The sequence below is a fragment of the Pongo abelii genome, chromosome X (assembly GCF_028885655.2).
Source record: "Pongo abelii isolate AG06213 chromosome X, NHGRI_mPonAbe1-v2.0_pri, whole genome shotgun sequence".
Classification (NCBI taxonomy): domain Eukaryota; kingdom Metazoa; phylum Chordata; class Mammalia; order Primates; family Hominidae; genus Pongo; species Pongo abelii.
Genome location: NC_072008.2, coordinates 1,825,732 through 1,841,095, shown reverse-complemented (window position 1 = coordinate 1,841,095; position 15,364 = coordinate 1,825,732). Strand labels below are relative to the sequence as shown.

Genomic DNA, 15,364 nt, shown 5'->3' with positions numbered 1-15,364 from the left:
TGAATCCTAAAGGAAGTTGTGTTGCCTTAGTTGTTGTTGTTGTTTTCAAAACAAGTGGATAAAAGTTCATTCAGGAATCCCCCAGCCTCACACAAGTGAACAAGAGTGATTTCGATTCAGAAGAAGACTTTTAGAAACAGAAGAGTATAGTGTGAAGGTTGTCCAGTTTTTTTTTTTTTTTACGAAAACCTGGATTATACTGTAAATTGATAATAGAGGGGGCAGAGAGAGAGGAGGAGGAAGAAGAAGGGGAAGAGGAGGAAGGGAAGGGGGAGAGAGAAAAACGAGGAAGAGGAGGAGGAAAAGGAGAAAAAAAGGAGGAAGACGGGGTAGAAAAAGGAGGAGAAGTAAGAAGGGAGGAGGAGGAGAAGGAAGAAGTGGAGGAGGAGAAGATGAAGGGAGGAGGAGGATAAGGAAGAAGTGGAGGAGGAGAAGATGAAGGAGGAGGAAAAAGAGGAATAGAGAAAAGGGAAGAAGGGCAGAAAGAAAAAAGGAAGAAGAGAAGGAGGAGAGAGAAGAGGAAGGAAGAGAAAGAGGAAACGAAGAGGATAAGGGGAAGAAAGAGGGGGAGGAGGAAGAAGTGGAACAGAAGGAGAAGATGGAGGAGGAAGAAGAGGGAGAAAATGATGAGAAAGAGGAGAAAGAAAGGAAGAGGAAGGGAGACAGAGGGATAGAAAAACAGGAGGATAAGGGAGAAAGGAGGAAGAGGATGAGGTGGAGGAAGAAAAGATGAAGGAGAAAAAAGAGGAATAGAGAGCGAAAAGGCAAGAGGAGAAAAGAAAGAAGGAAGAAGAGAAGGCGGAGAGAGAGGAGAAAGGGAGAAAGAGATGGGGGAAAGAAGAGAATAAGGGGAAAAAAGAAAAAGGAGGAGGAGGATAAGATGAAGGAGGAGGAAGAAGAGAGAAAAAGGAGAAAGAGAAAAAAGGAGGAAGAGGAAGGGATAGAAAAACAGGAGGAGGATAAGGGGGAAAAGAGAAGGAGGAGGAAGAAATGAAAGAGGAGGAGGATAAGATGGGGGAGGAAGAGAAAGAGGAATAGAGAAAAAGAGGAGAAAGAAAAAGGAAGAGGAAGCAAAGGAGGAAGAAGAAGGGCGTGAGAGAAAGGGAGGGAAAGAAGGAGGTTCTCTCGGGCTCAGAGGTGATGCCACCTGGATCAATTTGAGGTACACACTGGAAATGCCACAGACGTTTCAGAACTGGGAAGCGTCGTTTTGTCCGAGGAGATGCCATCTCTCCTTTCCACAGGGTATGTCTGGTGGCTCTAACAGACTCCCCAGGAACAAAGACGTCATAGGCTCTGAGGCTGCCACCCTAAAAAGAAGCATCCTCTTTGGATGGGAAACTTCTTCCCTTCAGTGGATAACTGCCCTCCTTTGGTGCAGCCTTAAAAACCAGCCAGCAGTCTCTGTGCTTTGATTGACTGGAAGACCTTCCAGTGCCTCAAGCTAAGAGATGAGCCAAGATCATTCCTGGAGCTTGGCATTTCTTCCTGGTTTCAGAATGCCCAGAGTGTCTGCCATTGAGACCGTTCAATTTTATATTAGTCGCAGTTCTCAAGAAAAACAGGACCAATAGGATCTATGCATAGAGAAAGATTTAGTTTAACTAATTGACTCTTGGGATTGTAGGGGCAGGCAAGTCCAAAATTGGTAGGCTGGCTGGCAGGCTGAAGACCTGGACAAGATTTGACATTGCAGCCTTGAGCCTAAAATCTGCAGGGCAGGCTGGACACTCAGGCAGGATTGCCCTGTTACAGTCTGGAGTGGAATTTCTTCTCTAGTGTCAGTGTTTGCTGTGAAGGCCTTCTCCTGATGAGGTGAGGCCCACCCACATTGTGAAGAGTCCTCTCCTTTGCTTAAACGCAACTGATTTGTAAATGTTAATGATATCCACAAAGTACCCAGTCTGGTGCTTGACCAAATGTCTGGGCACCATAGCCCAGCCAATTGATACATGAAATCAATCATCACAGAGACCACCTAAGACCTATGTTACCTGACATTAAACAGCACAAGCCATCTCCCCTGTGTTGTCTGTCAGGTGAGTGTTTATTCCTAGTAAGAGCAAGTTTGCGTGTGTGTCTTATGAGATTGTAGTTAAAGGAAGGTTTTCTTAATCCTCTCTGCTTCAGGTGGTCACTGAAGACATGAAACATCCCTAGAAGTTTAGCACAACCCACAGCTCTCATTGGGGAGTTGAGAGCACGTGAGTGCACGTACACATGTGCACACTGATGCACACACATATACATGCACATGTACAAATACATATAGATGCAAACACATGCACGCACCTGCACCCCCCCACATGCACATTGTGTGTACACATGCACACGTGCATAAATGCACACACACCTTCACATACATGCAGACACACATGCACACACATGCACATATACACGTGCCAACCCATGCACACAAAGACATGCGTATATCCACACATCTGTGCCCACATGCATGTGGGCACATATGCATGAGCAAACACACACATGCACACATATTGATGCAAATACACGTATATTCCCATACACACATGCACATATGCACACGTGCATTCGTGCACGTGCATGTACGTCCCTATGCTCACACATATCCATATACAGAGACATGCACATACGCTCACACAATACACATCTACCCACAAGTACACACAGCCATGCGTACCTACGCATATCTGTGCACACACACATGCACACGTTATATCACCCTATGATTTCCATGTGAGTCAGCATCCCAGAAAACATCCAGCCCTGGGAAACCTATTTTCCAGAACATTCCAGAAGAAGCAAGCAGCAGGTACAGAGAGGCAAGAGGCAGGGGACATTGTGGCAGAAGCAGCAGGATCCCTGGGTGGTTGGAGCAGAGGTATGGAGAAGAAGTGTGGCCTTTGTAGAATGTTCAGAACATTCTTCCAGGAAGGCAGCTGAGCCTGGGCAGAGGTCTCTGAATTTCTCTTTGACCACAGCATTACTCCGTCCCCTCTTCCACAACTTTGGGACGTGGAAACTCTCCTTGGGAAGCTCAGCTAGGAGTCTGTTTACTTGCCAGCCACTTCCCTGAGTGTGAGTTTCTGCCCTAAGATGTGGATGGTGCTAAAATAAATACATGTGCCCTCAGATCTCTCTGAGCACATCTCAAGGATCTACCAACAGCGTCTGCGTTCAAATAGCAACGTTTACAGAAGGTGAACGAGCTCTGCGTGCCTTGCAGAGAGCTGGGGTGCCTTGCAGAGAGCTGGGCGTTTGCCGCTCAAGCCCTGCTAGCCTCCTCCCTAGGAGACATCCTGGGTGATGCCATTCCTACTGCCCTCTGCTCCTGGCAGTGGAGCGTTAGGAAGTTTCCTTGCAGACAGCACAGGGGACCCGTCCCAAAGACAAAGGGAAGCCCTGTGTGTGTCTCTTCTGCAAAGCCCAGCACGTCTAATACAAGTTAAGTGTGGAGTTCAGAGGGAACAGCTTTCTGAAGCTCTTTGAAAAGAGTGACAGGCAAATATCTCTGTGTACCCTGGGTGCTCTCTGGAGAACAGGAGCTCTAACAAAGAGGAAATAGTGGTTTGAATGACACAAAAGGGATTTGCTATTTCAAATTCACAATATCTGCCTTATCTTAGAAATCAGAATTCTCAGTCACCCCAGATATTTGGTCAAATGGGGGCAGAACCAGAATTGGTAAATGCAGCAAAGGCTCTGAGGAATAAATTCCTCCCTCCCTTCCTTCCTCTTATCTTCTCTTTTTTCCTCCAGTCCTTCCTTTTGCTTCCCTTTTATCCTCCCTCCCTCCTTCCTTCCCTCCCTCCTTCCTCCTTCCTTCCTCCCTCCTTCCTCCTTCCTCCTTCCTCCCTCCCTCCTTCCTTCTTCCTCCCTCCCTCCTTCCTCCTCCCTCCTTCCTCCTTCCTCCTTCCTCCTCCCTTCCTCCTTCCTCCCTCCTTCCTCCTTCCTCCCTCCTTCCTCCTTCCTCCCTCCCTCCTTCCTCCCTCCTCCCTCCTTCCTCCCTCCTCCCTCCCTCCTTCCTCCCTCCTCCCTCCTTCCTCCTTCCTCCCTCCCTCCTTCCTCCCTCCCTCCTTCCTTTCTCTCTCCCTCTTTCCTTCCCTCCTCCCCTCCGTCCCTGCCTCCTTCCTTCCTTCCCTCCTCCCCTCCGTCCCTCCCTCCTTCCTTCCTTCCCTCCTCTCCTCCGTCCCTCCCTCCTTCCTTCCTTCCCTCCTCTCCTCCCTCCTTCCCTCCTTCCCTCCTTCCCTCCTTCCCTCCTCCCCTCCTTCCCTCCTTCCCTCCTCCCCTCCGTCCCTCCCTCCTTCCTTCCTTCCCTCCTCTCCTCCCTCCTTCCCTCCTTCCTTCCCTCCTCTCCTCCCTCCCTCCTTCCTTCCCTCCTCCCCTCCCTCCCTCCCTCCCTCCTTCCTTCCCTCCCTCCCTGCTTCCTTCTTTCCCTCCCTCCTCCCCTCCCTCCCTCCCATCCTTCCCTCCCTCCCATCCTTCCCTCCCTCCCATCCTTCCCTCCTGTCCTTTGTTCTTTCCCTTTGGTTCTTTGTTTCTCTTTTTTTTTCTTTCTCTGTCTTTCCTTCCTTCCTTCCTCCCTTCCTTCTTTGCTTCCTGCCTGTTTTTTTCTTTTTTCATCCTTCCCTTCCTCCTTCCCTTCCTCCCTTCCTCCCTTCTTCCCTTCCTCCCTTCCTCCCTTCTTCCCTTCTTCCCTTTCTCCCTTTTTTCTTCCTCCCTCCTTTCTTCTCTGCTTCCTTTCTCTCTCCTTCCTTCCTTCCCTCTTTTATTTCTTGTTCTCTGCTTCCTTCCTTTCTTACTGCCTCCCTCCTCTCTGTGTCCTCCTTCCTTCCCTCCTTCCTTCCCTCCTTTTTTGCTTCCTTCTTTCCTTCCTTCATTCCTTTCTTCATTCCTTTCTCCTTATTCCTTTCTTCTTCCTCTTTTTCTTTCTCTTTCTCTTTCTCGTTCTCTTTCTTCCTTCCATTGATATTTTTTTCTTTCTCTGCCTTTCTCCTTCCCTTTCACTCAACCCTTCACTGACCTTTGAATACCCAAAACAAAGGTGCTTTGACCCAGGCCATAGCTGATGACACTGAGTTGTTCCCAGCAGGTGCAGGATTGTGTGCAGACACGTCCGTCCGCTCCCTCCCTGCCTGGTTCTCAGCACTGCCTGGCATGTACAGATGTGGGTGTAGGGCTGGCTGGGGTGCAGGTGCAGGGTGCTCCAGCTGTACCTTCTGGAGAGACATTTTCATGGAGTTAGGAGGAAAAGGGGCTGCCTCCGGAGGGAAAACTGAGGACTTCAGTGTCAGCAGGAGGAAGGCTGACTCGAACCCTTCTTATTCTGCAGCAGCTCTGAGGCAGGTCCCAGAGCTTCTCCTCTAACGAAAGCAACTCTGAGGACGATAGGAGATGCTTTGCTGTTTTTCCTACCTGTCACATTCTCTGTGCTGCCCTAACACGAGAAACCGTGGCCATGGTCTGGGTGTTTTTTTTTTTTGAGACGGAGTCTCACTCTGTCGCCCAGGCTGGAGTGCAGTGGCGCCATCTCAGCTCACTGCAAGCCCTGCCTCCTGGGTTCATGCCATTCTCCTGCCTCCCGAGTAGCTGGGACTACAGGCACTCGCCGCCACGCCTGGCTAATTTTTTATATTTTTTTAAGTAGAGACGGGGTTTCACCGTGTTAGCCAGGATGGTCTCGATCTCCTGACCTCGTGATCTGCCTGCCTCAGCCTCCCAAAGTGCTGGGATTACAGGCGTGAGCTACTGCGCCTGGCCATGGTCCGGGTGTTTTCTTTGGGGAAAAAGATCACAAAGGGCTGGGCCAGTCAAAGGTCTGCTTTGCAGAACGTGGCATTAGAGAGACAAACTCTGGCAGGAATCCTTGGTGTTCGTGAACAGTCCCATGAACACAGAGGGCTCTGTTTGCAGTGGAGCTGTGTGGCAGACTGAATGAGCCGGGTAACTAACAGGTGATTGAGATGACTTGGGAGGGGAACTCGAGTAATTGCTCATGCACCTGAAGTCTCTCCCCTCCCTGACTCTTGAGGTAGCAGGTAAGTGTGGATATAATTGCCTGTTTCCTGGAAAAGAGGCTTTCTTGACATACGCACACAGCAGCCTGCACCGATCCCAGTCAGGAGAGGAGAAGTCACCTGGGCTAGGTCTCCATCTGCCGGAGTTGCCAGCCTGAAGTCCCATAGACCAGGCAGCTTAGACAACAGACACTCGATTTTCCCACCGTCCTGGAGGCTGGAAGTCCGAGATCAAGGTGTGAGCTGAGCGGGCTCCTCCCGAGGCCTCTCTTCTTGGGTTGTAGATGCTGTCTTCTGACTGTGTCCTCACAGGGTTGACCTGTGTGTGTGTCTGTGTCCTCATCTCTTCTTATGAGCTGTCTCAGTCCATTTCAGGCTGCTATCACAGAATACCATAGACTGGGTGGCTTATAAACAACAGACATTGATTCTCCCACAGTCCTGGAGGCTGGAAGTCTGAGATCCAGGTATGGGCAGGGCTGGTTCCTCCTGAGGCCTCTCTCCTGGGCTTGGAGACGCCGTCTTCTCCCTGTGTCCTCATGGTGTCGTCCCTCTGTGTGTGTCTGTGTCCTCATCTCCTCTTCTTATGAGATGTCTTAGTCCATCTCAGGCTGCTATCACAGAATACCATAGACTGGGTGGCTTATAAACAACAGACATTGATTTTCCCACAGTCCTGGAGGCTGGAAGTCTGACATCAAGGTGTGGGCAGGGCTGGTTCCTCCTGAGGTCTCTCTCCTGGGCTTGGAGATGCCGTCTTCTCCCTGTGTCCTCACAGGGTTGTCCCGGTGTGTGTCTGTGTCCTCATCTCCTCTTCTTATGACATGTCTTAGTCCAGTTTTGGCTGCTGTTACAGAATACCATAGACTGGGTGGCTTACAAACAGCATACATTGATTCTCCCGCAGTCCTGGAGGCTGGAGGTCTAAGATCCAGGTGTGGGCAGGCCTGGTTCCTCCTGAGGCCTCTCTCCTTGGTTTCGTATTTTGCAATATTATATCAGGATAAATATAATGTGTGCATGTGTATGAGTGTGTGCATGTGAATGTGTGTGCATGTGAATGTGTGTACACGTGGATGAGCGTGTGTGCATGTGAATGTGTGTAAATGTGAGCATGTATGAGTGTGTGCATGTGAATGTGTGAGCATGTGTGTACTTGTGAATGAGTGCATGCATGTGTATGAGTGTGCATGTGAATGTGTGTACATGTGAACGAGTGCATGTGTGTGAGCTATGTGCATGTGAATGAGTGTGAGCCTGTGCATGTGAATGAGCATGTGAGCATGTATATGTGTGCATGTGAGTGTGCATGTGAATTAGTGTGTGCATGTGAATGTGAGCATGTGTGTGAGCTGTGTACATGTGAATTAGTGTGTGCTTGTGAATGAGTAAGCATGTGTGCATATGTGTGCATGTGAATGTGTGCATGTGAGTGTATGTAAGCATGTGTGCATGTGAGCTGTGTGCGAGTGTGAGCATGTGTGCATGTGAATGAGTCTATGAGCGTGTGTGCATGAGTGAGTGTGAGCATGTCTGCATGTGAATGAGTGAGCGTGTTTGCATGTGAGCGTGAGCTCGCGTGCATGTGAATGAGTGAGCGTGTGTGCATGTGGTGTGAGCGTGTGCGTGTGAGCTCATGTGCAGGTGAATGAGTGTATAAGCGTGTGTGCACGTGAGTGAGCGTGAGCTCGTGTGTGCGCGAGCTCGTGTGCATGTGAATGAGTATGAGCGTGTGTGCATGTGAGCGTGGCACGAGCTCGTGTGCATGCGGATGAGTGAGCGTGTGCGAGTGAGCGTGAGCTCGTGTGCGCGGATGAGTGTATGAGTGTGTGTGCACGTGAGCGAGCGTGATCTCGTGTGCATGTGGATGCGTATGAGCATGTGTGCATGCGAGCGTGAGCTCGGGCGCACGTGGATGAGTGTATGAGCGTGTGTGCACACGAGCGTGAGCTCGTGGATGAGTGTATGAGCGTGTGTGCGAGTGAGCGTGAGCTCGTGCCCATGTGGATGAGTGTATGAGCGTGTGTGCACGCGAGTGAGGGTGAACTAGTGCCCACGCGAGCTCAGGCGCATGTGGATGAGTGTATGAGCGTCTCTTCACGCGAGCATGGGCACATGTAGATGAGTGTATGAGCGTGTGTGCACGCGAGCAAGCATGAGCTCGTGCCCGTGCGAGCTCGGTCGCATGTGGATGAGTGTATGAGCATGTTTGCACGCCAGCAAGCGTGAGCTCGTGCCCGTGCGAGCTCGGTCGCATGTGGATGAGCGTATGAGCATGTTTGCACGCCAGCGAGCATGAGCTCGTGCCTGCGCGAGCTCGGGCGCATGTGGATGAGCATCTGTTCACGCAAGCATGAGCTCAGGTGCATGTGGATGAGTGTATGAGCGTGTGTGCACGCGAGTGTGAGCGCATGTGGATGAGTGTATGAGCGAGGGTGAGCTCGTGCCTGCGCAAACTCTGGCGCGTGTTCATGAGTGTATGAGCATGTTTGCACGTGAGTGAGGGTGAGCTCGTGCCCGTGCGACCTCGGGCGCATGTGGATGAGTGTATGAGTGTGTGTGCACGTGTGAGCTCGTGTGCATGTGAAAGTGTATGAGCGTGTGTGCATGTGAGTGAGCATGAGCTCGTCTGCGTGTGAGCTCGTGTGCATGTGAATGGGTGTATGAGCGTGTGTGCATGGGAGCGAGCGTGAGCTCGTGCGTGCGTGAGCTCGGGCCCTTTTGGATGAGTGTATGAGCGTGTGTGCATGTGAGCGTGAGCTCGTGTGCATATGAGTGTATGAGCGTGTGTGCATGGGAGCGAGCGTGAGCTCGTGTGCATGCGAATGAGTGTACGAGCGTGTGTGCATGGGAGTGAGCATGAGCGCATGCACGCGTGAGCTCGTGTGCATGTGAATGAGTGAGCATGTGTGTGCGGGAGCGAGCGTGAGCGCGTGCCCACGCGAGCTCGTGTGCATGCGAATGTGTGTATGAGCGTGTGTGGGAGCGAGCGTGAGCGCGTGTGTGCACGAGCTCATGTGCATGCGAATGTGTATGAGCATGTGTGTGTTGGAGCGAGCTCGTGTGCATGCTAATGAGTATATGTGTGTGTGTGCATGTGAGCGTGAGCATGTGTGCATGTGAATGAATGTATGAGCGTGTGTGTATGAGTGAGCGTCAGCGTGTGTGTGCGAGTTTGTGTGCATGTGAGTGTAGGAGCATGTGTGCATCTGAGCGTGAGCGTGTGTGCATGTGAGCGTGAGGGTGTGTGCATGAGTGTATGAGCGTGTGTGCGCGAGTTTGCATGTGAATGAGTATATGAGCGTGTGTGTGAGCGTGAGTGTGTGTGCACGTGAGTTTGTGTGCATGTGAATGAGCGTGTGTGCATGTGAGTGAGCGTGAGCGTGTGTGCATGTGAATGATTATATGAGCGTGTGTGCATGTGACTGAGTATGCATGAGCAAGTAGGTGTGCATGTGTGTGCACGTATGCATGAGTATGTGTCCGTGTGTATATGTGTTTGTGTGCATGTGAGTACATACGAATGTATGTGTGCGTGTCAGCAGGTACATATGAATACGTGTGTGCGTGTATTTTTCTTACAGAAAAAAAATCATCCAATAGAACTTCATCACGTCATCCTCTCTGTGCCCCCAGAAATAGCTACATTTTCAGCACAATGCACTTGCTGTTTTCTAGAAATCGCAAGCTCATTTTCAACATAGCGCAGGTGGCATCTTGCCCCCTGAAATGGTAGTACTTGTACCCCAATTGAATATGCATAGCCGAAGAACTCTCACTCAGATAAGAGGATTTTTCAAAATATGGTGGAAACAGAAGCCCCCAGACACTGCCCACAGGGAAACCACAAAGAGGAAGCCTCCTTCCAGAGAGTGCTGAGTTTGTTCAACAATAGGGAGGATGCAGGAGAACCCAGGAGCGGTTAAGCTGCAGCTGCAGAACACAGGGGCCTCTCTGCCTGGAGGCATCATACTACATGGTCAAGACACAGGTCGGGTATTTGGGGCATGAGGCCTTGAATCCCCAGTGTCAGTGATGGCAGACTACAACACAAAACTTTTTCCAGGAGCTGATTTAAGGATTTGTTTGCAAAGAAGGCACAGCACTAAATATAACACAGTGTGGGTGAACGTCTCAGGCACCAGCATGAGGTGTAAATGCTCATTTCTGCGCACCAGGAGCCACGGTCTCTCCTGGGGACCCAGGGTGGCCCCCTTCTGGCCTCTCCGATCACTTTGTCCAGAGCAGCAGCGTGGGAAGGGGCACCATGTTGGATTCAGAGCTGCAGTGATTGGTGTCCCTGCCTATTATATGGAAGTGGGCTGGCCCCCAGAAAGACTCCGTATTTTCCAACTGCAAGATGATGGGGAAGGAAGAAGATTGCTGGCTTTGGGGGCAGATCCTGCCTGGAAATTGGGCAGAACACAGCTGCAAAAGAGAGAAGCATGAAACAGATCAATAAAACCTCTTTCTGCATTGAAGGCTGCCCCAGAGAAAGACCCTCAAACACCATGGGTGCCTTCAGTTGCCCCCTGCCTTCCCTCTCCCTTTCCTCCTGCTCTGTTCTGTCCTTCTTCCCTTCCTCTTTCCATCCCTTTCGCCTTTACTTTTGGTCTTTAGATGCCCAGGGCAAGACACGGGACACAGGGCTCCCCTGCAAGACCCAAGCCATGGTGCCTGCATCCACCCCTGAGATGTTTTCAGATACAGTCTCTGTATTAGTCTGTTCTCATGCTGCTAATAAAGACATGCCCAAGACTGGGCGATTTATAGAGGAAAGAGGCTTAATGGACTCACAGTTCCACATGGCTGGGGAGGCCTCACAATCATGGCGGAAGGTGGAGGAGCCTTACATGGCAGCAGGCAAGAGAGTGTGTGCAGGGGAGCGGCCCTTTATGAAACCATCAGATCTCATGGGACTTACTCATTATCATGAGAACAGCATGAGAAAGATCTCCCATGATTCAATTACCTCCCAGTGGCTCCCTCCCTTGACACATGAGAATTATGAGAATTATGGGAGCTACAATTCAAGATGAAATTTAGGTGGGGACACAGCCAAACCATAGCAGCCTCCAAATGTCCCAGGACACTTTGGGTTTGCAAGATCTCCAGGCACCCCTAGGTGATTTCCAGACTTGGGAAGTTCTCTAGCTCCGTCCATTTCTTTTTAGGCAGCAGAAGAGCAGAGGCAAGTCAGTGGGAAACAATCTCAGGAGTCTGGCAGCTCTGTCCCTCCACTGGGGTCCAGCCTTCCTGTTCCCCTTGCTCGGCACCCAGAGGATGGGCTGGTGGGCACACTGGATTGTCTGCCATGCCTTTCCACGTCACACTGGCTGCTGAAGTCAAGACCAGGAGGCAATGAACTGACAGCAGGAGAATTTCTGAAGTGACTGGGTGTCACAGGCCACCCCACAGAGTCTGCCCTTTTCCTTTTGGGAGGGCGTGTGCCTGAACTCTCACCAGTGCTAGGTTTTGCCATGTGGCCCACGCTCATCTTGAACTCCTGGACTCAAGCAGTCCTCCTGCCTTGGTCTCCCAAAGCACTGGGATTACAGGCATGAGCCACTGCAGTGCTAGGGGCACTGGTGAGAGGTGAAATCAGTTCGGGCAAATGGATCATCACTCCCAGAAAACTAGAGGGGACATAACAAAGGCAATATCTGGTCTTTATTCCTGGTTCTGTAACAAGAAGGAGCTTCTAAAACTCTTGCAATGTCACAAATGCTAGCAATGCCCTGGTTGTACAATGAGGTGACATTTGCTGTTTCCTAAATGGCTTCAAGATGGAGCTGGCCACCAGAAACACCAACCGTCTCATTAGGGGGTTGGAATTTCAGGCCAGCCTGACCTCTGGGAAGGAAAGCGGGACTGGAGGTTGAATCTGATTATGTGGCCGATGACTTAATCATACCTGTGCAATGAGACCCCAGTAAAAACTCTGGATGTCAAATGTCTTAGTCTGTTTGTGTTGCTATCACAAAACACCATAGCCTGGGCAACCTGTAAACAACAGACATTTGTTGCTCACAGTTCTTGAGGCTGGAAGTTCAAGATCAATGCATGGCAGATTCTGTGTCTGGCAGGGACCTGCTTTCTGGTTCGCAGACGGTGCCTCATTACTGTGTCCTCACATGGTGGATACGTTCACCAGATTCCCAGAAGCTTATTACAAGACACAACTTCTGAAACATCTTCATTGTGACAGAAGTTAAGAGGGACTGTGTTGGTTCCTGGATTATTGCATCCTAGCTCTGAAGGTTCTCAGGTCCCACAACTTCTAATTCCTCTGAGAATCCTGCATTTCTTCCATCCCACTGACCATGACCAAGGGCCAACTCCCACTGCAGAGAACCAGGGTGTGCTGTGTTTCAAGATTATCGCCTTCCACTCGGGTAAAATCCCCAGTCTTTGAAAAACCTTTTTCTGCATCTCAAGGTCCTTTTTGAACCGTCTGTTTCCATGAAGCATACAATCACAACTCATAAATGCCTCAATTCTCCGATGTAGCATGCCTTGCTGAATTGAAAACAAGAATCTTTTTGATGTCCTGGTGTTTCATCTAATTGCTAAATATTGTTTATCAAATACAGAAGCCAAGCACTCACTCATCTGCTTCTAGTCAATTAATAAGCATTTTGGTCCAATAAAGAGTGCGTGATTAAATACGTACATCAGGGATTTTAATATGCATCTGCCTAGTGAGATGGATTAACCCACCATTGAAATGCAACCCACTTGGGTGCGTTATTGTCAGTGCCTGTTGTAAAGAAACCCAACAGCAGAGAAGCCGTGGTTCAGATCGATCACCCAACCTCGCTTTCTGCATACATTTCTCAGTGCAGCTGATGAGTATATTCCACCTGTCCCTGCAGCATCCATGTGAGTCCTGAGAATCCTGTTTCCTGCTCAGAAATTTAACTCATCGTAGCCTTCTTTTCTTCTTCCACCAGACCCCTGATGAAGGAGCGTGGACTTCCATCTACGCAGTGCTCACCCCAGAGCTGGAAGGAATTGGTGGCCGTTACCTATACAACGAGAAAGAGACCAAGTCCCTCCACGTCACCTACAACCAGAAACTGCAGCAGCAGCTGTGGTCTAAGAGTTGTGAGATGACTGGGGTCCTTGATGTGACCCTGTGATATCCTGTCTCAGTTTAGCTGCTGCCCCAAGAAACACATTGCACCTGCCAATAGCTTGTGGGTCTGTGAAGACTGCGGTGTTTGAGTTTCTCACAGCCACCTGCCCAAAGGGCTCTGTCCACTAGTTTTGAGACAGCTGCCTCAACCTCTGCAGGACTTCAAGAAGCCAAAGAAACATTTTAGAGGATAATCACCCCAGGTGGTCCTCAGCCATAAACCTTGTGATTCCAAAGTGCCCGATTGTCACAGGTGCCATAAATAATTACATTTTCCAACATAAATGTGCCGTTTTCCTTGCCGCGTTAAGTACAACTGAGTGCAAAAGTTCCAAGAGAGATGACCTCTTTTCAGGGGCTGCAATATCCTCTCTGAGACCTGGTGGTGGTTGAGGTCTCCTGTTTGATTTTGTTCCTGCACTCATTTTTCAGAGACCTAGCTGTGATTCACAGGTGTCAGACATGGGGAGGTGTGAGCCTTGCTTGCCACAGCCTGTAGGATGAGTTTTGATGTGGCCAGCAGCACCATCTGGTCAACCTCATTCCAGAATGGCACAGTCACAAGTGAAGCATGCCACTGTCAAATCCGAGAATGTAAATCACTGAACTGCTATGGATCAAATGGTAGCCCTCAAAATATATGTTCATGCCCTAACCCTCAGAACCTATAAATATTACTTTATTTGGAATAGAATCTTTGCAGATAGAATTAAGAATTTTGAGATGGGTCATTATGGATCATCCCAGTGAACCCAATGCCATCACGAGGGTTCTTATCAGAGACAGGTAGAGGGAGATTTGAGTACAGAAGACAAGATGTTCATGTGATGATGCAGGCAGAGACTGGAGTGATGCGGCCACAAGCCAAGCAATGCCTGGAGCCACCAGGAGCTGGGACAGGCAGGAAGGATTCTCCCTTACACCCCTCAGAGCAATCTCGGCCCTTCTGACATCTTGACTTTAGACTTCTGGTCCCCAGAACGGACAGAGATACAAATCTTTCTTGTTTCAAGGCTCCAACAAATTGGTAGTCACTTGTTACACCAACCACAGGAAATGTATACAGCTTCTGATACTTCTGAAAGCCTCACACGGCCAAAGGGTACATCCTTGGTACAGAGGCTCACTCTTACTCACCAGCTAGGCAAGGAAGGCTCAATCTTGTGTCTGGTGTTAGAGAGATAGGTGTTGGGTTTTCAAATTTCAACATGGAGAAATGAGTCATTTGCAATGCTTTTGAGGAAGTACTGCGTATACCCTACGAGCCTGCACTCCTTATGTGTGAGACTGATGACCATTGGTTGGCTTATTATCCATTCCCCTAAGTGAAAAAATTCCACTGACTATTCAAATCCAACATTAGCTCCGGGCATGCTTGTACCTTAGAATCATAACCAGCTGCAATTCCAGGATGGAGTTCAAACTAATTGCGGGGGCACGTGCTTCTTACATGACTGCTAGATTGTTCCCAGATGGGTAAGGTTGCCCTGATAAGCAACTTAAATGAAAATAATAAACGTATTGTTTGGCCTCTTTAAAAAACATCAGTCATCCACCGGGAATGGGTTTGTCACCACAGATGGTGATTTTCCTTGGTAGATAACCAGGATGCCTGGATTTCTGTTGTTCCTTTACAGAAAACCAGGAATTCTATGTCATGGACCCACTAGACAGGGGACCTTCCTTGGTACAGAAGGATAAGAAATGTGGATTTGTTCCCTGAGATATTCACATTAGATGCTCACTACATCATCAGTGTAAGGTCAGCCGAGAGAAAGGATGAGGAGACCTAAAATCAGGCAAGCAAGCTTTACTGACCTGCTTGGCTGCTCCACCACAGTTCGAGGAGGCAGCCCCACTTACAGACTATAGCAGGGTTTTATAGGGCCAGAACCAGGTCGGGGTGGGGGAGCTGAGTCAAGGGTGCAGGAGGACTGGGTTGGGGTGGGGGAGCTGAGTAGGGGGTGCAGGTGTCTTGACCGCATCCTGGAGATGTTTTTTGCCAGGTTTGTTATGCGAGGTTCACAGACATGCTAGCCATATCCTGTAACTGTCTGTACAGACAGTTACTGGAGGGGGTCAGTGAAGGGGGGCGTTTGTCTTTAGCCCTGGGGGAGCTGTGCGGAGAGTGCAACGGACTGTATTGTAAGGCCTGTGGAAAGGGAAGGGAATGGTCTGGTCGGGGTAACCCTAACAATCGGTATGCTTCTGTTTCGGGCAGAGCTCA

General features: G+C 49.8%; 1 protein-coding gene across 4 annotated transcripts in view; it reads left to right on the top strand.

Annotated features, from left to right (window-relative positions):
• The window catches only part of DHRSX (dehydrogenase/reductase X-linked), a 277,695-nt gene that overhangs the window by 257,041 nt on the left and 5,290 nt on the right, over positions 1-15,364 (top strand). For 2 of the 4 annotated variants that reach the window (XM_024241546.3, XM_063721054.1), the window contains one exon: positions 12,953-13,422. The exons of 1 other annotated variant lie outside the window; for it this stretch is intronic. In XM_024241546.3, the coding sequence (XP_024097314.1) occupies positions 12,953-13,141 (189 nt within the window). In that variant the 3' untranslated portion in view covers positions 13,142-13,422. Of the gene's footprint in view, positions 1-12,930; positions 13,423-15,364 lie in introns of those variants that run through there. One more of the 4 variants, XM_063721056.1, reaches the window with a different exon arrangement.